General features: G+C 44.2%; 1 protein-coding gene across 1 annotated transcript in view; it reads left to right on the top strand.

Moving 5' to 3' along the window:
- The first annotated feature begins 13,436 nt into the window (after positions 1 to 13,436).
- The window catches only part of MOB1B (MOB kinase activator 1B), a 48,953-nt gene continuing 40,390 nt past the window's right edge, over positions 13,437 to 21,999 (top strand). The window contains exon 1 of the mRNA XM_056855453.1: positions 13,437 to 13,460. Within this exon, the coding sequence (XP_056711431.1) occupies positions 13,447 to 13,460 (14 nt within the window). The 5' untranslated portion in view covers positions 13,437 to 13,446. The remainder of the gene's footprint in view (positions 13,461 to 21,999) is intronic.

Raw genomic sequence — 21,999 nt, 5'->3', positions numbered from 1 at the left:
GCCATGGGTAGCCCTGTCTTCCATGAACACATCCACTCCCCTCTTAAAGGCTTCCAAGTTGGTAGCCATCACGACATCCTGGGACAGAGAGTTCCACAATTCAGCTATATGTTGTGTGAAGAAATATTCCCTTTTCTCTGTTTTGAATCTCACCCTTCATCTTCAGCAGATGTCCCCGCATTCTAGTATTATGAGAGAAGGAGAAAAGCTTCTCCCTGTCAACTCTCCATACAATGCATAATTTTATAGACTTCCATCATGTCTCCCCTTAACCACCACCTTTTCAGGCTAAACAGCCCGAAGTGTCGTGGGGCGGGGGAGAAATGGGAAGAGGAATAATAATAAAGGCCAGCTCTTTCTCAGCTGAGAAGGATGGAGGCCAGCATGATGATATGAGGAGTGGGGGTCTTCTCAGGATGGAAAGAGTGCAGCTGGCTTAGGACGAAGGCCACAGGCATCTGGAGAACAGCAGGCCCCACCTGTAGGTTGGCAACCCTAGGTCATGCCTCTGTTGGGGGCATTCCTCCAAGGGCTGGATTTGGCCCAAAGGCATGCTCTTTTCCCCCATAGAGTTGCCAGCCTCCAGGTGGAGCCTGGAGTTCTCCTGGAATTACAAATGATCTCCAGACTTACAGAAATCAATTCGGGGGTGGGGGTGGGGGTTGATTCTTCCTTAAGTGGTAGAGAAAGTCGGCATGTAAAAACCAAATCCTCCTCCTCCTCCTGTGTCAGAGTCATGGAGGATGTAAAAAGTTAGATAGGCTCTTTTCAAAAACATCTACCGTATATTTGACATTAACATTTAATGTTCTCAGGGGTTATCGGGTTAGCCCAGGTGTGAAACAGGATGGAGGGCTAGATGGACCACTGGTCCGATCCTGCGCAGTTCTTCTTCTGTTCTGCTGTAATGGGGTATGTTAAGATTTTATGCCTTGAAAATTGGAAGCTTAAAAAAAATACGATTGGATCGATTTACAAAGTACAGTGATCTTTTGGCCTATTGACTCTCCTTGTCACATTGTATTGATTATGAGAAACATCAAATGTGGTCTCAACTATACACCATAATAGATTACAGTTACTAACATAAAACAGGAGTCCAACAACATCTTAAGGACCAACATTTGTTCTTTAATGTTAGTCTTTAAAGTACCGCTGGAGTCTGTTTTATTTTGCTGTGGCAAACTAACATATTTACCAATCTGGAATTATCTGTCAGTTTTTTGTAAAAAAATAAATACTTGGAGTGAATTCAGAATAAATTTCTAATAGATTTATAGTGAGATCATGATGAGCCTTGACTACCGTATTGTTATTTATTTGGGTCAGTGCTGTTACGTGAGGCCCAGGGCCACGGTTAACCCCCTAATGGCATGTTCCTCCTGTACTTGCTTCAAGTGAATACAAAAAACATTATTAACATCAAAAGTATAATTTCAACAGTACTCATGAAAGGGCTTATCAGTAAACTACAAACTATAATCTGTAAACGAGCAATTTTGAGTAAAGCACTTAATGCATAAGCCAAAAAGCCTTGGTCAGTTGCAATAAAATGTTTGTTACAGATGCCAAGTTAATTTCTCCATTAAGAAGGTTAACAACATGTCTAATAACAGAATCAATACTAATGGGTTACATATGACGAATTAAAACTTTAATGCAATACAAAAAGTAAAAAAATTCATTAAAACCAAACACATAAAACCAAAAACCTGGCTTTTCTGGGTTGAAGTTTTTTCTTCCCCTTTCTGTTTTGGTTTTGCTGCTATATCTAACAATGGTTCCATGTTAACTAATTCCAACACAATAACCGCAAATGCGAGATAATTGTATCTATTTAAAAAAAAAATCAAATTTCACAATATTAAAATCTTTCTAGGTGTGTTTAGATTATAGTACTCTGTATGTTTATCCCAGCCGCAGTCAAAACTCTGAAATGTGATTGCCTTTCTGCGTTTTCTCAGTCTGAAACAATTAATTTGACCACATGCAAAGTAATCCAGATTCCTGCCACTCCCCTCCTGCTGTAATATGATGTACACCCCTGAACCATGCCCCCCGGGGTGGGTCTGTGGACCGCCAAGAACAGTGTAATTTCAAAAAGGTGTTCCACAGTGGGAGGGAGAAATTGATACCCTTCCCCCTTTTCCACTGGCAAGAAGTATCTTCTACTAGAGTGGGTACATGGGTAAGATTCACTCCAGTATCTTCAATGGCACTATGGGGTAATACAATAGAAGGTTTATATGTAATAATGTAAACCAGGGATTCCCAACCTTTTTGAGTCCGTGAGCACTTTTTGGAACTCTGACATAGGGGCATGGGTGCAACCACAAAATGGCTGCTGCTGGAGTGAGCCACGCAATAGCTACCACAGCTTACCTCTGGTCTAGGGTTGCTGACCTCCAGGTACTAGCTGGAGATCTCCTGCTATTACCACTGATCTCCAGCCGATAGAGATCAGTTCCTCAGGAGAAAATGGCCACTTTGGTAATTGGACTCTATGACATTGAAGTCCCTCCCCTCCCCTAACTCTGCCCTCCTCAGGCTCCACTCCATAAACCTCCTGCCAGTGGCGAAGAGGGACCTGGCAACCCTGCTCTGGTCCCACAGTGAAGATTCTTGTGCTGTGGTGGCAGTAGTACCCGTGGGGTAGTAGTACCCCGCCAGCTAGTACCTGGAGGTTGGCAACCCTAGGTGGTAGCTTCTGCTGAAACATCTTTTTTTTTTAATCTGCAAAGTTTATCAGAAGCAATCCTGGGCAAAAGCCCCCCTTGACCCTGCCCCTTCCACTTTCTAAAATCACTTGGTGAGCATGACTGTGCCCACAGGGACCCTGATCTAAACGCCGTATTTAAAATTTTCAGATTCTTTCAGATAGTCTTTCAGATTCAGAAGGCCACATGCATTCAAGCTGTGAATCTGACTGGAAATAAAGTGGCCAGAGAGAGACAATGCATGGTATGATAGTTATGGGTGCCTTTGGACTCTGCTGCAGTCTTCGCTCACATAATTAAAGCGATTTCTACCGTGTTCCTCTGCCAAGGTTTCCAGTGCAGCTTCACATAAGATTACAAATTTATACGATCCAATCAAAACAATTATTAAAACGATCACTATAACCAGACAAATTCAGTAAACCAGCTGCTGTAGGAGAGGGGAACGTTAACCAAATGTTTGGTTGAATCAAAAAACCTTAGCATGGCTCCAAAAACTGCTTCCTCCAAAGACCACTTTACACATGTCTCTCAGTTTACAGGCATCATATTGAAAGATGAAGTGTCTTCAAACTATTCCCCTGGAGGGGAAAAAAATATCTTTTGCATTCTGGATTGTGGTAACAACTTTCAGGGTGTTTAGAGTCCAGTTAGCCCAATCCTATCTTTCATCATTTTATTGCCAGTCTGGTACTTCATCTGTTTTTCATAATTTGTGTCTCTGCGTAGCACTCCCTTCTCTCTGATATCTAACTTTATTTGGTAGCAGTGGAATACAGCTGTCCCGTGGAAGGACGTGTAGTGGTTAAGAGTGGTTTGGAGTTGTGGACTCTAATCAGGAGAACTGGGTTTGATTCTCCACTCCTCCCCATGAGCGGCGGACGCTAATCTGGTGAATTGGGTTAGTTTCCTCTCTCCCACACATGAAGCCAGCTGGGTGACCTTGGGCTAGTCACATCTCTCTTAGAGCTCTCTCAGCCCCACCTACCTCACAGGGTGCCAGTTGTGGGGAAGGGAAGGTGATTGTAAGCTGGTTTGATTCTCCCTTAAGTGGTAGAGAAAGTCGGCATATAAAAACCAACTCTTCTTCTTCTAGAACAGTGTAGATGGGTTTATCTTCACAAGCACCTGAGGTGTAGGTTAAGTTGACAGTGACAGGCCGGAGGTTGATGAGTGAGCCCCATAACATGGCAGGGATTTGAATCCAGGTATCCCTGTACCAAGTCCAATATTCAGCCTATGCTGAGTCACAAGAAATTGAATACAGAGATGTCATATTGTTTTCTGGGTGAAGGGGAGTAAAACATACCACTGGGAAATGAGGATCCAGTATAGGTGGGGCAGAAAGCAGAAAAGCAGTGATTGTGTATAGAATAATAGCTGTGCCCTCCAACCTCTTTCCTGGAGCACACCCGCCAAGTGTTTTTAGATGGTGGGTGGGGATTTTGCCCAGCAAGGCTTCTGATTAGTTATTGGAGATTTCATTGGCTGTGCGCATTTTCTAAAATGTTGCTTTGGCAGTAGCGGCCACCACAAGGTGCTTCACTGTGTGACTGAAGGTAAGCAGCCATTTTGTGGCTATGCCTGCCACACTGTGTCTGAATTCCAACGGTGCCCACAGTCTCAAAAAGGTCGGGGACCCCTGCCTTGGAGTCCAGCCTCTAAAGCAGCTGTTTTCTCCAGGGAAATGGATCTCTGTAGTCTGGAGATCAGTTGTAATTATGGGAGACCTCATTTGGAGGTTGGTAACCCTACACGCCATAGTTCTCTGCCAGCTTGGAGATTCGGTCTGGCCAGAACCACTTTAAGAATAAAGTCACTTGCTTGGTGCTCATTTGACTAGTTGCTTCTAATGGGGGTAGGGTTGCCAGGTCCCTCTTTGCCACTGGCAGGAGGTTTTTGGGGTGGAGCCTGAGAAGGGCAGGGTTTGGAGAGGAGAGGGACTTCAATGCCATCGAGTCCAATTGCCAACATGGCCATTTTCTCCAGGGGAACTGATCTCTATAGGCTGGAGATCAGTTGTAATAGCAGGAGATCTCCAGCTAGTACCTGGAAGTTAGCAACCAAAATCACTTTCTAGTGCCCAAACGTGGGTAAATCAAATGAAGTGGCACTTATAGCTTAACAATGCAAAAATAAAGCACACTATGCCAAAAAACTTGTGTATTGAATAGACACAAGATATTAACACATGTTGGCAGTTGAAGAGAACATACAAAACAACTGAATTACAACATGATAGCAATAGTCCATATGTAACACAAATTGTGACTAATGTCAAAGTTCATAGATGCCAATAAATAAATGGGTTTCTGGTAGTCGTTCCCGTTTCGCTCAGGCTTCTTCAATAAAGGCAATCCTGGGACCAGGCGCGTAGCCTCTCGTTACTACCGGATGTCTCGCTAGTAATGAGTCATCTGCTAGTATTTATTGGCATCTATGAACTTTGACATTAGTCACAATTTGTGTTACATATGGACTATTGCTATCATGTTGTAATTCAGTTGTTTTGTATGTTCTCTTCAACTGCCAACATGTGTTAATGTCTTGTGTCTATTCAGTACCTGGAGATTGGCAACCCTAAATAGGGGAGGGATGGGAAAGCACAGGTTAGGACATAGCTTATCACGCGGTCCCCCAGATTTCCATAGCAAGGCTAAAATATACCTTTCCATATTCTATTCTACAATGACAATCTTCACATGTGGCAAAAATGCCACCGCAGAGGTTCATGTTTGCCTTCCAGTTTTGCATGTTAAAACTGATTTCAAACTAGTGCAAAAAGTTTTTATAGAAAAACGTTTTAAAAACATTTCTGAGCTATGTGTTAACTTATTTAAAAGAAGATCAGCAGCGCTGTTAGAAAGAAAAATAATATGTTACAATAATAACTTTAATCCTACATCTTGACTAAACCATTCCTAGAGGATTGTGTATTGATGTAGGATCTGTATCGGTTGTATGTGTGGCTTCTTTTTAACTGGACATTGTTTTTTTCTAAAAGTAGAACTTCAAAGTCTGTGTACCAAATCTGTAATTGTATGTTTCAACCACTGGGTTACTGCCTGAGCAATTTTATAGGTCCACAAAACCTGAAAAAGATTAACATTATCGTCAAAAGTTTTGTAAACTTCCAGCTTCACGGACATCTCGAAGTGCTTCCTTATGCTGTTTGGTAGGGTGCATAACCTCAAATGACAGGTCGGATTTAGCATGTCTTAGCAGTTTGCAGTTATGTAACACTGCAGTACTTTCCTACTCAGAGCCTGGGGTAGCCATCACAACTGACCCGTAACCCTTTTCAGGAAGACAATACCACAGCAATAGAAACAAAATAAAATGCACATTATATAATTGTCTCCCATGGTGGTTATTGAGCCAAAATGGTATTGTTAGTTTGCAGCAGTAGCAATTATATTGTCTGCTATTAAACTGCAAAATTCTAAGCAGGAGATTAGGGCTGGAGGATAATTGGTCAAAACAGAGATATGCTTGAATGTTCAGGGCTTTGTTTCAGGGTTTTCCCTATGGTCCCTATTGGCCCATTGTAGTTAATTTCCCCTTTAATTTCTATTGTAGTCATCTGCACGCTTCTTAGGACGTCAGGCCCTTTGTTTTAACTGAAACAATTTCAAAAGGATATGAATTACAATGTAAGCATCCTCCTCCTGCTACTAACAATTATGATTTCAATAGAACGGATTAAGCAGTTTGCTGGATCAAAACCTTTTAGTTCTTCAGGGCACAGAGCCTTCTTTATGCTTCTAGTCTTGGCTTTGATGCACTATCAGCGAATCATCTGCTCCATTTTTTCCCTCACAACAACCCTGTGAGGTGGGTTAGGCTGAGAGTGGGCAGTCACGCATATGTGCCCACTAAACTACCTTACAAGGTTGTTGTGAGGAAAAAATGGAGAGGAGAGCAATGTAAGCTGCTTTGGGCTCCATTGGGCGGAAAGGTGGGGTATAAACTAATTAAATAAATCCTGAACACAGTTACATCCTTCTAAGCCAGTTGACTTAAAAAAATTTGGAAGGGCATAACTCTGCTTGACATCCAAGATCAAGTTAATTAATGCCATTGTATTCCCTATTACTATGTATGGGTGAAAACTGGAAAATGAAGAAAGCTGATAGGAAGAAAGTACGGTAGATTCCTTTGAAATGTGGTGTTGGAGGACAGTGTTACGGATACCCCGGACTGCCAAAAATACCCCAAATCTGTGGGTTCTAGATCAAATCAAGCCTGAACTGACCCTAGAAGCTAAAACGACTAAACTGAGGCTGTTGTACTTTGGTCACATTATGAGAAGACAAGAGTTACTGGAAAAGACAATCATGCTAGGAAAAGTTGAAGGCAGCAGGAAAAAAGGAAGACCCAACAAGAGATGGATTGACTCAAAGGAAGCCACAGCCCTCAGTTTGCAAGATCTGAGCAAGGCTGTTAAGGATAGGATGTTTTGGAGGACACTGATTAATAGGGTCGCCATGAGTCAGAAGCAACTTGACACCACTTAACACACACATAACTCTGCTTGTGATAGCACTGTATGTTTACAGCCGATAAAACTAAGCCCAATTATACAGTTATCCAAAAGGAAACAGCCAAAATCCAATTAAAGAACAGAAGCTTAGGGCTAAAGAAACAGTACAAACAAACCCAGATCATCAAAAGCTCAGACACAACAGGCTTTTCCTAAAAAATAAAATAAAAAAGAGGGTAGCAGACATTGGACATCTCTCCAGATCTCCAAATAAGCCAGGATCTCCAGCTTCCTGTCTGGAGGAACTTGTCTGACGGTGACCTCAACCAATTGGTAGGTTCTTATGGAAGGTGTTCCTTCTGCTACTGGGACCCTGGACCAGTTGGAGCTCTATAGGTCAAAACATAGCCAAATCATTTTACCATTTACCAAATCATTTTACCAAAACGTCCTCTCAAATATACGCCTTCCTAAACGCAGAGAAACAGACCCACCACAGAAAAAGCCCAGGACTTAATTGTTACCATATGGACAATCCTAAGAGAGGAGACCACAAAGAGGTTATCCAAAGTGCATAACTGGTGCTTGGGTGTATATTGGGAGATGCAGTCCCCCCACCTATGAAGGGCTGTAAAGGTAGCAACCATCGCTTTGAGCTGGATCTCAAAGAAAGGGGTCATCTGCTGAAGCTGGAGGGTTTCAAAACAGATAAAAGTATTTCTTTACACAACACATAGTTAAATTGTGGAACTCCTTGCCCCAGGATGTGGTGATGGCTGCCTACTGGGAAGGCTTTAAGAGGGGAGTGGACATGTTCATGGAGGAGAGAGTATTCATGACTACTAGCAAAAATTGATACTAGTCATGATGCATACCTATTCTCTCCAGGATCAGAGGAGCATGCCCATTATATTAGGTGCTGTGGAACACAGGCAGGACAATGCTGCTGCAGTTGTCTTGCTTGTGGGCTTCCCAGAGGCACCTGGTTGGCCACTATGTGAACAGACTGCTGGACTTGATTAGGGTTGCCATGTCCCTCTTCGCCACCGGCAGAAGGTTTTTGGGGCGGAGCCTGAGGAGGGCAGGGTTTGGGGAGGGGAGGGACTTCAATGCTGTAGAGTCCAATTGCCAAAGCGGACATTTTCTCCAGGTGAACTGATCTCTATCGTCTGGAGATCAGTTGAAATAGCAGGAGATCTTCTGCTACTACCTGTCAAAAGTCTGACACAGTAACAACTCCAGTAGTTATCAAAATATAAATTTAACATATATTGTGCAAGAAGTCAAGTACAAAACACAGTGTAACACATCACACGCAACTAGAAAAATATATATACAAAGTTTATTACTCTCTAGGAGTATCAATTATATAGAAAGTCTCTAGGACTATACAATTTTCCAATAAATTCAACTTTTTCTTTTCTTTTTCAGGTCTGGATCATAGGTAAGTATCTTTCCTTTTTAATCAGCCGAAGCTTTTCTGAAGAGGAGACTGCCGTTTCACATGTCTTTCATCAGTCCCTCTTCACAGCCTGCTTGTGCTGCTTGTTTCTTATCTATAATGCCGTGATTCATGCATCTTGAAAAGGTTCCCTCCAGGATACCGTATAAGCTTACTACCTGAAAAAAAGGACCTTGGTGTGATCCAGCCTGGCCTTTCTTGTGTTCTTATGACCTGGAAGCAAATGGGTTACTAGTGTAACCTAGCCCTGGAATTATTCTGACTCCCTGACCTTAGGCAGGAGTCTCACCACTGCATTTCATACCAAGTGAAGCTTCTGAGATGTCTTTAGAGGCAGCCCCATGGAGAATGTGTTGCAGTAGTCCTATCTGGATGTTACAGTAGGATGGGTCAGCGTGACTAGGTCAGCAGAGTCTAAACAAGGGGCCAGCTCGCCACCGAGATGTAACTGAAATAAAGTGCTCAAACATAACAGAACTCTTTTTCCAAGAAGGCTGGGTCTAAGAGCACCCCCATGGTCTTTACTAGATTAAAAATGAAAGCTTTGCTCCATCTAAGGCGAGTAAGTCAATACCATCCAAAACCGTCTCCTTTCCCAACTAGCATCACTAGAGTTGCCAACCTCCAGATGAAGCCTGGAGAGCTCCTGGAAATACAACTGATCTCCATTTTCTTCCCTCTGGAGAAAATGGCTGCTTTGGAAGGAGGACTCTATGGCATTATACCCTTCTGAAGTCCTTTCCTAGTCCAACCCTGCTCTCCCCAGGTTGCACCCAAAAATATCCAGAAATCTCTGAACCCAGATTTGGCAACCCTACCTCCATCTTGTCTGGGTGTTTCCTATCTGTTAAAATATGAGGAACACTTTCTTCCCATTCATTTATTTGAAAGCCCACCTAGAAATGCAGGCAGCCTCATCTGCTGAGCGAAAAATCCTGGGGGCAGCCCCTTATTCCCATCATATGAATTATTTTATGAATATCATTTTAGGATGCTGAATGTTCTAATGCTCTGCATTTTTCAAAATCCCTTGTTTTAGTATTAATAATTTCTTATGATGTCATCTTTACGTTTTTATTCTCTTTTTTTGTGAGTTGCCTCAAGCAGGTTTCTGGAAAGGCGCCATAGACATTTCCTACATAAACATGAGCCTTTCCTCCTGTCTGCCAGTGTGGTGTAGTTACCGGTAGTTAAGAGCATTTGGACTGGTATCTGGGAGACTAGAGTTCAAATCCCCACTGGTGCTGTGGAAGCCTGCTGGGTGACCTTGGGCCAGTAACATACTCTCAGCCTAACCTACTTCACAGGGTTGTTGTGGGGATAAAATGGAGGAGAGGAGAATGGTGTCAGCTTTTTCGGGTCCTCATTGGGGGCGGGAATGGCAGGTTCAAATGAAGTAAATAAAAAGAGAAACACAGCCAGCAATGGCTGAAGCTAATTGACATGGTTGTGAAGGGAAGAGTTTCTCCACCTGTGGAACATCTGTCACACAGCTGGCGAAGGCCCAGAAGGAGGAATCCAGTCAGAATATGCATTATTATTATGTCAAATGCTCTCAAATACAGCACACTATTCCATAGCTGCCACGCAGCTGGCGAAGACCCAGGATAAATCCTGTCAGAATATGCATTATGATTATTAATGATTAATATTAATAATTATTGTTATGTCAAACGCTCTCAAATACGGTACACTGTTTCACAGCTGCCACACAGCTGGCGAAGGCCCAGAAGGAGGAATCCTGTCAGAATATGCATTATTGTTGCTGTTGTTGTTGTTGTTGTTATCATGTCAAATGCTCTCAAATAGGGCACACTGTTTCGCAGCCGCCACTCAGCTGGCAGAGGCCCAGACGGAGGAATCCTTTCAGAATATGCATTATTATTATTAATTATTATTATTGTCAAATACTCTCAAATAGGGCACACTGTTTCACAGCTACCACACAGCTGGCGAAGGCCCAGGAGAAATCCTGTCAGAATATGCATTATTATTATTATTATCATCATCATCATTATGTCAAATGCTCTCAAATAGGGCACACTGTTTCGCAGCCGCCATGCAGCTGGCAAAGACCCAGGAGGAATCCTGCCAGAATATGCATTATTATTGTTGTGGTTGTTGTTCTATCAAATGCTCTCAAATAGGGCACGCTGCTGGCAAAGGCCCAGAAGTAGGAATCCTGTCAAAATTAATAATAGAAAAGGGCAAGAGTCCAGTAGCACCTTAAAGACTAACAAGAATATTTTCTGGCAGGGTATGGGCTTTCGTGAGCCACAGCTCACTTCTTCAGATACAGCTAGAATGTGAATCCATCGGTCTTTTAAGTAGAGGAGAGTGAATTCAGACAAGCATTCGTATGTCAATGTTCACAGTATGTCAATGTGAATAGCAGGCGTGATGGGATTAGGTGTGGTATGCAGAAGAGTCTGTGATGTCCAGGGGAGAGATGGGTGAGGAGAAATCAGCATTGGGCATGAGCCATGAATGCAAGGTCTTTATTCAGCCCAGGTAAATGCATTGACTTTAGTTTGAATATCAACTGTAATTCAGCAGTTTCTCTTTCCAATCTCCCTTTGACTAAAGACCTTGCATTCAGGGCCCATGACCAATGCGGATTTCTCCACACCCATCTCTCCCCTGGACATCCCAGACTCTTCTGCACACCACACCTCATCCCATCACGCCTGCTATTCACATTGACATACTGTGAACATTGACATACGAATGCTTGTCTGAATTCACTCTCCTCTACTTAAAAGACCGATGGATTCACATTCTAGCTGTATCTGAAGAGGCGAGCCGTGGCTCACGGAAGCTCATAACCCTGCCAGGAAATATTCTTGTTAGTCTTTAAGGTGCGACTGGACTCTTGCCCTTTTCTGCTACCGCAGACAGACTAACACGGCGACCCACTGAGAATTAATAATAATTGGTTCTTGTGGGTTATCCGGGCTGTGTGACCGTGGTCTTGGTATTTTCTTTCCTGACGTTTCGGCCGCAGCTGTGGCAGGCATCTTCAGAGGAGTAACACTGAAGGACAGGGTCTCTCAGTGTCAAGTGTGTAGGAAGAGTAATACATAGTCAGAAAGGGGTTGGGTTGAGCTGAATCATTGTCCTGCAAAGAAGTATCAAAGGTAAAGAACAAAGTAGATGTGCTTTCTTGTTCCGAAGTGTTTCCAATCTCCAGGTCTGTTGAAATATTTCCTCCCCGTAGAGGCGTTCAAAATATTGTCGAAGGCTTTCACGGTCAGAGTTCATTGATCCTTGTGGGTTATCCGGGCTGTGTGACCGTGGTCTTGGTATTTTCTTTCCTGACGTTTCGCCAGCAGCTGTGGCCGGCATCTTCAGAGGAAGAACACTGAAGGACCGTGTCTCTCAGTGTCAAGTGTGTAGGAAGAGTAATACATAGTCAGAAAGGGGTTGGGTTGAGCTGAATCATTGTCCTGCAAAGAAGTATCAAAGGTAAAGAACAAAGTAGATGTGCTTTCTTGTTCCGAAGTGTTTCCAATCTCCGGGTCTGTTGAAATATTTCCTCCCCGCAGAGGCGTTCAAAATATTGTCGAAGGCTTTCACGGTCAGAGTTCATTGGTCCTTGTGGGTTATCCGGGCTGTGTGACCGTGGTCTTGGTATTTTCTTTCCTGACGTTTCGCCAGCAGCTGTGGCCGGCATCTTCAGAGGAAGAACACTGAAGGACCGTGTCTCTCAGTGTCAAGTGTGTAGGAAGAGTAATATATAGTCAGAAGGGGTTGGGTTGAGCTGAATCATTGTCCTGCAAAAAAGTATCAAAGGTAAAGAACAAAGTAGATGTGCTTTCTTGTTCCGAAGTGTTTCCAATCTCCGGGTCTGTTGAAATATTTCCTCCCCGCAGAGGCGTTCAAAATATTGTCGAAGGCTTTCACGGTCAGAGTTCAGTGGTTCTTGTAGGTTATCCGGGCTGTGTGACCGTGGTCTTGGTATTTTCTTTCCTGACGTTTCGCCAGCAGCTGTGGCCGGCATCTTCAGAGGAGGAACACTGAAGGACAGGGTCTCTCAGTGTCAAGTCTGTAGGCAGAGCAATATATAGCCAGAAAGGGGTTGAGCACATTACCTTTGATACTTTTTGCAGGGCAATGATTCAGCTCAAACCCAACCCCTTTCTGACTATATATTACTCTTCCTACACACTTGACACTGAGAGACACGGTCCTTCAGTGTTGCTCCTCTGAAGACGCCGGCCACAGCTGCTGGCGAAACGTCAGGAAAGAAAATACCAAGACCACGGTCACACAGCCCGGATAACCCGCAAGGACCAATGAACTCTGACCGTGAAAGCCTTCGACAATAATAACAATAATGATAATGATAATGATAATAATAATAATAATAATAATAATAATAATAGAGATAATGTGAAGTGCTCTCAAGCACAGCACGGTGCTTCAGAGCCCGCGGTGAAGGAAGAGGGGCCGTTTGGGAGAGGGGCTCCGGAGGCGGGCGAGGCGCCCCTCCCTCGTGGGCGGAGGGAGGGGCGGGCGGTTGGCGGTTGGAGATTGGCGGTTGCCGGGGGTGGTGGGGGAGGAGCGGCGCCCTCCACCCCGCGCGACCGACGGACGGGGGGGGCGCGGCGAGGAGGAGTCGGGAAGCCGCGAGGGCGAAGGGGAGGCTCCCGGGCCGAGGCCGGCCTCCGCCAGTCCCCGCCCCCGCGGCGCTCTCCCCGCCCGCCCGCCTTCGCCGCCTGCTCGCCATTGGGGAGCCGCGCTGAGGCAGCCGCCGCTGGTCCCGCTCCGACGTCGCCGCCGCCATGAGCTTCTTGTTGTAAGTGTGGCTGAGGGAGGGAGGAGAGGAGGACGCCGGCCGCGGCCTCCTCCTCCTCCTCCTGTCGGCGGCTCCTCGCCTCGCCTGACAGCCCGGCCGGGCCTGGGCCGCCGCGGGAAGCCCTTTCGGCCGCCTCCGGAGCCCGCCCGGGCAAGGGCTGCCGCCTCGGAAGGGGCCCAGACCCGCGGGAAACGAGGGTGGGGGGGGGTGCGGCGGCGGCTGCTGCTGCTGCTTCGGGGCCAGCCTCTCTCCCCCCTCGCGTCCTTCGTCGGCCCTCGCTTCGCCTTTTCGCGGCCGGCCCTCCGGCTTCCTGCACCCCTCGCCTTCCCCTCTGTGTGGGCTTCCCCCCCCCTCCGCCCACCTCTTTCTCTCCCCCCCCCTCCAACCCCCACATTTCCTCTCTTGTTTCCTTTCGGCACAGACGTTTCCCATCCCCCCCCACTCCACTTCCTTATGGGTTTCTTCCTCCTCTTGCAAAGCTAGAATAGAGGAAGCGTTCTTAAGTGTGTGTTTCTTCCTGTCACTGGTTTCGTTTATGGAAGCTTCCCCCCCCCCCACAAACTGGGTTATATGCCTGGCTTTTATGTATAGCAGTTCTCCCGCATTAAAACTATGCCTGACATTTATATAGCAGCTTTATAGCAGCTCCCCCCCCTCAAACTATGGGTTATATGCCTGATTCTTAGGTAGGTAGGTAGGTAGGTAGGTAGGTAGGTAGATAGATAGATAGCAGGCCCCCCCCATTAAGACTATTATATGCCTGGTTCTTATTTTTATATATATAGCAGCTTTATAGCAACTCTCACCCCCCCTCAAACTATGGGTTATATGCCTGGTTCTTAGGTAGGTAGATAGATAGATAGCAGCCGCCGCCCCCTCCCATTAAGACTATTATATGCCTGGTTCTTATTTTTATATATATAGCAGCTTTATAGCAGCTCTCTCTCCCCCCCTCAAACTATGGGTTATATGCCTGGTTCTTAGGTAGGTAGGTAGGTAGATAGATAGCAGCCCCCCCCCCCCATTAAGACTATTATATGCCTGGTTCTTATTTTTATATATATAGTAGCTTTATAGCAACTCTCACCCCCCCTCAAACTATGGGTTATATGCCTGGCTCTTAGGTAGATAGATAGATAGATAGATAGCAGCCGCCCCCCACATTAAGACTATTATATGCCTGATTCTTATATATATAGCAGCTTTATAGCTGCTCTTGCCCTCAAGCACAAAAGCGATGGGTTATATGCCTTGTTCTTTTATATATATATATATAGCAGCTCTCCCCCAGCACAAAAACTATGGGTTATATGCTTGGTTCTTAGTGAGAGAGAGAGAAGCTTTATAGCAACCCCTCCCCCCCCCCAGCACTTATATTCTTGGTTTTCTCCTTGAGAAGTGCTCCCCCCCATATTAACATGGAAGCCAAAGAAGGGAAAGGATTAGGGGAGGCCATTGTTGGAGCGTGGTCTGATATGTTGTCTTGTATTGCTTGGAGAAGTGGGAGGGGGGTCTGTGTTTGTTGGCTCCCCCCCCCCATTCCAAACTGCTGCCTGTTTCTACATTGTGGGGACATTTGCTCCTAGACATTGGAAGGTTGAGCTGAATCATGTGTTTAAAAAACACTGTGAATAGTAAGTGTTGCCTGAAAACATCAATTTAAAATGGAAAGGGTTTTTTACATGGACACACCTGCAGTGTTTCTTATGGTAAATGGGTGTGTGTGAGAGATGACCGAGGTCTTGGTGGGTAGCCCATATAACTGCCTGTTCTCCCCCCCTCCCCCCAGACAACAGCTTGGAGGCTCCCTAGTGGTTTCTTTTCTGTAGCCATGAAATGAAATAACATCCCTGGGCTTTTGCTGTCTTCCCTCCCACCCTGGGAATATAGGAATCCTGCAATCAATCACCCTCTTCTTCCTAACAGTCTCTTCCATCTGGTAAAGATGTGTTCCTTTTCAAAAGACTCCAGATCTCTCCCTTAAGTGGTGCTTGTGATTAAGTAAGGGATGACATTTTACAGCCACGTACATACCCGTCTTACAATAATTCCCCCCCCCCTTCTGAGGCATTGAAGGCAGATAGCCTTGTTTTGAGGTGGCTGGACATCTTGGACAATAACACTGAGGAAATTCCCTTCCTCCTTTTGTACTCTTGCCAACAACCCTAACTGTGATGTGCTTCTTGCTTTTCTTAGTGCACTTTTTTTTGTTAAAAAAAGTATCTTCTATGGTGGAGGCAAAGCTGTGGTTTGTTTTTTGTTTGTTTGTTTTTAAGTTAAAAGGGCATGCGTCTAAATTTAGAAGTCAATTGCACCCTACTTGACAACCTTATAAGTCCTTGTATGGCACATTGTTGTACAGTAGAAAATAAACTTGCATTTTGGTCTTGCAGCTTGAAACGGGAAGGGGAGGTCTTTCGTTGGAGTATGATCTTTCACTAGTGTGGAAGGGAGGCAGACTTTAAATTTAGAAGGAAAGGGGGAAGCACTTCCACACAATTGTGTACAGAGATGTTCCCCTTCCCTCCTAATCTTAAACTTTTTCAAAGAAAATAAGTTTATGAGGGTTTTGCACATTTACTCCGGTTAGCCCCATTGAACTCTGTTAATTTTTGAGAAAACACTGTACATATATTTAAAACGCTAAGATACATATTTTTGAGGACCATGGCCTGAATTCTCTAGGCCCCTTTTAAGCCTTTCAAAATTCCGTGCTTAGTGCAGAGTATTTTGACTGTTGTGGAAGCGGCAGCTGTTCTCTCTTTTGAAGTATTAAAAGTTAACTGCACCAGCACTAACGGGAAAACTTATTTGGCTTCCTAGTTCAAAAGCCCTATCAAATAATCTGGTGGGAGTGGAGGCAAGGTAATTATGACAACTAGTGTAAGCTGGTTAAGTAACTTACAAAGGGGATTACCGCACTTCGTATTCCCAGCGATGTGTTAAGAGTTTGAAAATGTTATAAAAAACATCGCTTTAAAAGGGTTTTTGGATACCACGGCTTATAAATGGTTGGAAGACGTCTTCACAGCTAAAGGGGCCAAACAAAGTGCGAACAGTATTTTTCATAACGTTTTCAAACTCTTAATACATTGGTGGGAATACACGTGTGTGTGTTAAGTGCCGTCAAGTCTCTTCCGACTCATGGCGACCCTATGAATGAAAGTCCTCCAAAATGTCCTATCTTTGACAGCCTTGCTCAGATCTTGCAAACTGAGGGCTGTGGCTTCCTTTATTGAGTCAATCCATCTCTTGTTGGGTCTTCCTCTTTTCCTGCTGCCCTCAACTTTTCCTATCATGACGGTCTTTTCCAGTGACTCTTGTCGTCTCATGACGTGACCAAAATACGACAGCCTCAGTTTAGTCATTTTAGCTTCTAGGGTCAGTTCAGGCTTGATTTGATCTATAACCCACTGATTTGTTTTTTTGGCAGTCCACGGAATCCGTAACACTCTCCTCCAACACCACATTTCAAAGGAATCTATTTTCTTCCTATCGGCTTTCTGTATACATAGAAAGTGCAAACAGTATTTTTTATAACATTTTCAAACTCTTAATACATCGCTGGGAATACAAGTGCGGTAACCCCCAAAGTAGGTTCCTGGGAAAAGAGGCACAAGGGTCCAGCAGTAAAATAATATATTGCATCTTTGTATAAGCTCTACTTTGGTCCTGATCTTATAAAACAGTTTTGTGCCTACCTAAGCAATGGTGGAATAAGAAGAAGAGCAGGTTTTTATACCCCGATTTTCTTTACCTTTAAGGAATCTAAAACTGGCTTACAATCACCTTCACTTTCTCTCCCCACAACAGACACCCTGTGAGGTAGGTGGGCTGAGAGAGTTTGGAGAGAACTGACTAGCCCAAGGTCACCCAGCAGGCTTCATGTGGAAGAGTGGGAAATCAAACCCGGTTCTCCAGAGTCCGCCACTCTTTACCACTATACCACACTGGCTCTCATAAGCCAGTCCTTTTAATCTCACCTCCTTGTGGGGACCCTATTTGGGTGGAAAGGCAGCCTAATTTTTAAAAAATAAATAAATAATTGAATAACATTTATTGACAGTAGCGGCCGAAATTTCATGCATCACAAGGCCCTATTTCCATTTTTAAAAGTAAAAATAGTTGGCAAAGATCTTCACCTGCCTTTTTTGGTCTACTGGGCTCAAACAGTTCCTAGAATGTCATGCAGATGAGTGGAAGAAATCTTTTTCTGTTAGTTGTATAGCAACTTTTGTGTGCCTCATATGTGCCGGGTGACAGTGCTGCAGTGCTCCTGTCTCTTATAGTCCTGGGAGTCCTGGGGAGGGGCTGTGGCTCAATGGTAGAGCACCTGCTTGGCATGCAGAAGGTCCCAGGTTCAATCCCTGGCATCTCCAGTTAAAGGAACAAGGCAAGTAGGTGATGGGATGGACCCTGAGGCCCTGGAGAGCCACTGCTGATCTGAGTAGACTATGCTGACTTTGTTGGGCCAAGGTTCTGATTCAGTATAAGGCAGCTTCACGTGTTCATGTGTGTTCAGTGCTTCAGCCATCAACAGTGCCCCATCGTTACTACTGTCTATCCAGCTCACCTTTGGGGACGGGCTATGGCTCAGTGGTAGAGCATCTGCTTGTCATGAAGAAGGTCCCAGGTTCAATCCCCAGCAGCTCCAGTTAAGGATCAGGTCGTAGGTGATGCGAAAGACCTCCGTCTGGGACCCTGGAGAGCTGCTGCCAGTCTGCATCGAGGATACGGACATTGATGGACCAGTGGTGTGATTCAGTATAAGGTGGCTTCATGCATTCAACCTTTTGACCTGGGATTCTTCCCTTGTTGAATTGTAGCTTGGTTACACCCAGAAAAAGCTGGAATAAACCTTTACAACTGTGATGGCACACAGTTTGCTTATAAAGCATGCTCTCTTCTATGCAGAGTGATGCTAATTAAGAGTTACCGTACTTTCTCTGACTGTACAAACTCTTTTTGGATATTCATTAAGCTTGCCAGACCCTAAACCCAGTCACCTGAACTGTCACTTTCAGTCCTGGGAAAATTCCTGACAAAGTAGGAAGTGGGGGAAAAACTTACTGGAAAGACAGATCTGAGAGCCACCTTTCTACTCTTATCAGCTTGTAAAACTTTGTGAAAGAGGGTCATGACCTTTCTGTCTCAGGCTTGGGGCTTTATGTTCACATCCACAATGGATGGTAAACACAGTGGTGGAAACCAAACATTCTTGATTACACAGTTGTTCTTTTCCTCCCTGTTGTTTCTTCTCTCATTTTTTTTTTTCTGTTCTAAGAAGTCAGAATCTTACTCTTGTTTCCTTTGTTGTCGTTGTTTTTGGCAGGAATGCATGTGGTCCCTCCAGATAATGGCCCATAGCTGGCCACTGTCTATCTACACATTTCTTTTTTGAACGGTGCAAGGGTGGCGGTTTGCATGTGGTTAGACCCCAGGCAATGTTTGATGCCATAAAGTTGCTGCCTTGCTTGCTCAGCGGCTCATATGATTGGTCCATCCACCCATCCATCCTCATTTTTCATCCCTCCTCCAGAGAGCTCCATGGTTTTCCTTTTCCTCCATGTTATCTTTACAACAACTCTGTGAATAGGCTAGACTGAGCATTTTTTATTTAAAAGATTCATGAGCCGCCTTTCTTCCTTACGGAGGTCAAAGCGGCTTACAATATAGATAAAATACATAAGAAGAACAACAGTTGGTTTTTATATGCCGACTTTCTCTACCACTTAAGGAAGAATCAAACCAGCTTAAAAGGAGAACCATGGACACTGCCACGAGCTCTTTGGAGAACAGGAGGGATGAAAAATGAGAATGGATGGGTGGATGGACCAGTCCTATGGGTAGGAGCTGTGGCTCAGTGGTAGAACATCTGCTTGGCATGCAGAAGGTCCCAGGTTTGATCCCCGGCATCTCCAGTTAAAGAGACTAGGCAGGTAGGCGATATGAAAGACCTCTGCCTGAGACCCTGGAGAGCTGTTGCCAGTCTGAGTAGACAATACTGACTTTGAAGGACCAAGGGTCTGATTCAGTAGAAGGCAGCTTCATGTGTTCATGTGTACAATCACCTTCCCTTCCCCTCCCCACAACAGACACCCTATGAGATAGGTGGGGCTGAGAGAGTGTACCTAGCCAAAGGTCACCCAGCTTGCTTCATGTGTAGGAGTGGGGAATCAAACCCAGTTCTCCAGATCAGAGTCCACCACTCCAAACCACCACTCTTAACCGCTACACCACCTTAAAAACCTCAAAATTAAAATCACGATTTAGGACTAATAGCAAATTAATCAAACGCGGTCCTAAATAAAGCCGTTTTCAACTGCCTCCTAAAGATCGAAGGGCCAGGTGTACCTTCCTGGGGAGGTTGTTCTGTCACTGTGGGCCCACCACCGAAAAGGCTCCCTCTCAATGTACCCATCAGATTAGCTTCTTTGATTGATGGAACTGTCAGAAGAGCCTCTCCTTGAGAACTTAATTCCCAGGCAGGAACAGATGGGAGAAGCATACATTAACTGGCCTTGCAATATTCTCTAACCATTATACCACACTGATTCTGTGATGAGCCCTTGGACAGTAGTATCTATTTAATAGGAAAATGCAGACTTCCAAATAAGTCACTTTTGGCACTGTTTCTTGAAAAACAAATTCTGACATAGCTGCAGCAAGCTGAGCCTGCAGTTCCCAGTAAGATGTTAGATAGCTTCAATAGGTGTGCTTCTACAGTAGTGTACCACTGCTTTTAAGAATGTGTTAAACTGCCTGCATAAGAGAGCCTGGTGAAAGATAACTCACCAACCTGTCTTGCTTAAACTCTCAGTAAAAGTGCTCTGTTTGTTGTGGTTAGCTAATTGGGAATTAACTTTTCCCCTGTCATTGTTCCCCATTCCAAGGCCTCAGTTCTGTATACACATACTTAAAATATGTTTTAAGACTGTGGAAAATAGTGAACCAAAAGACAATTGTCTGTGCAATAAAGACAGTGAAATAATTTTGCTTCTGAATCATGTATTTAGGAAGTTTAAGAACACTAAAATGCTGGATTCTTGTTTCTCATCTTCCAAGACCCTTTGGCTCTGCTTTCTTTTAGAACTTTTAAATGAAGTTGTGTTGGTTAACCTTAGGATCCAGTGATTATCACTGTAGAAATGTGGTTATAGTCACAGCCGAGAGACAATTCTTCCTCCTCTGCCATAGGAACAAGTTGACGTATGGGAGACCCAGCCTGTATATTGGAAAGCTGTAGATGGTGGATGGCATATAACTGTCAGACAACCCAGCTGCTTTGTGTCTGTCTACTCAGTAACTACGATGTCACTGCACAATAGGGAAATCTGTTGCCTGTCTTTGGTTTGCTTTGTATGTATGTGTAAATATATTTTGTACTGCTTATGCTTTTTCGGGCTCCCTGTAGCTTGCTTGCCTAGTAGTTGTATATTGCAAGACAGTTGGCTGGATATGTTTACAGCTGCAGTGGTTTTAATTCTGCCCTTACCTGCCCAAAGCAGGTGCTAAACAAAATCTCTTTTAGGGAGAAATCCTAAGCACCTATCCTCAGAATCCTACTCAGGTGAATTCTTTGGGTTATTGTGGAGAGATACCCTGTACCTAGAATAGCCAGCTCCCCATTGGGGACTACCCGGAGATTGGGGGGGGGGGCTGAGAAGGGCAGGGTTTGAGGAGGGGAGGGACTTCAATGGGGTATAGTGCCATAAGAGTCCACCTTCCAAAGCGGCTATTTTCTCCAGGGGAGCTGATCTCTGTCACCTGGAGATCAGTTGTAATAGTGAGAGATCTCTAGCCATCACCTGGAGGTTATATAACCAAGAAAAAACAGGGAAGAATGAGAAAGTACTAAAAATGTTACCTAGACACACTATAGTCAGAGAGAACCTCCTAAAATAAAATATTACAACATAGATTATAAACATATAATCTTTTAAATAAGTTGAACATAAGTATGTTAAAAATTCACCATGAGATAATCATCAAAAATATTTCAACACAACTAATGTACAAAAATAAACATAGTAGATGTAACATACAAAATCTGCTTATATAGCAGTGTATGAAATAATCTTACAAATATATATTAAACAGGTGGTACAATTCAATATGAATTCAAATTGTTGGTTCAACAGGTCGTGCTTATTTTTGTATATTAGTTGTATTGAAATATTTTTTGATGACTGTCTCTTGGCAAGTTATAACCTACTTATGTTGAGCTTGTTTTAAAAGATTATATGTTCATAATCTATGTTGTAAAATTTTATTTTAGGAGGTACTGTCTGTCTATAGTGTATCACCTGGAGGTTGGCAACCTCACCTGCACCCCAGCATTCTTATTCTGTGTGCTCTGTGTACATGCCTAGGGAGTGCCAGAATGTCTTTAACTTGCTTCTGCTAGCTAACAAAGGAAGAGCTGCTTGAGCTAAATTAAATCTTAGGGCTAAACTAGATGTGACAGCATCCTCGTGGCCGCCACAGGGGTCCCGCTGCCATTTTAAAGTTATTTTTAAAATGCTGCAAGGGCTTGATT

This window comes from Euleptes europaea, chromosome 9, assembly GCF_029931775.1.
Source record: "Euleptes europaea isolate rEulEur1 chromosome 9, rEulEur1.hap1, whole genome shotgun sequence".
NCBI lineage: Eukaryota > Metazoa > Chordata > Lepidosauria > Squamata > Sphaerodactylidae > Euleptes > Euleptes europaea.
This window is presented reverse-complemented; position numbering and strand designations above follow the sequence as displayed.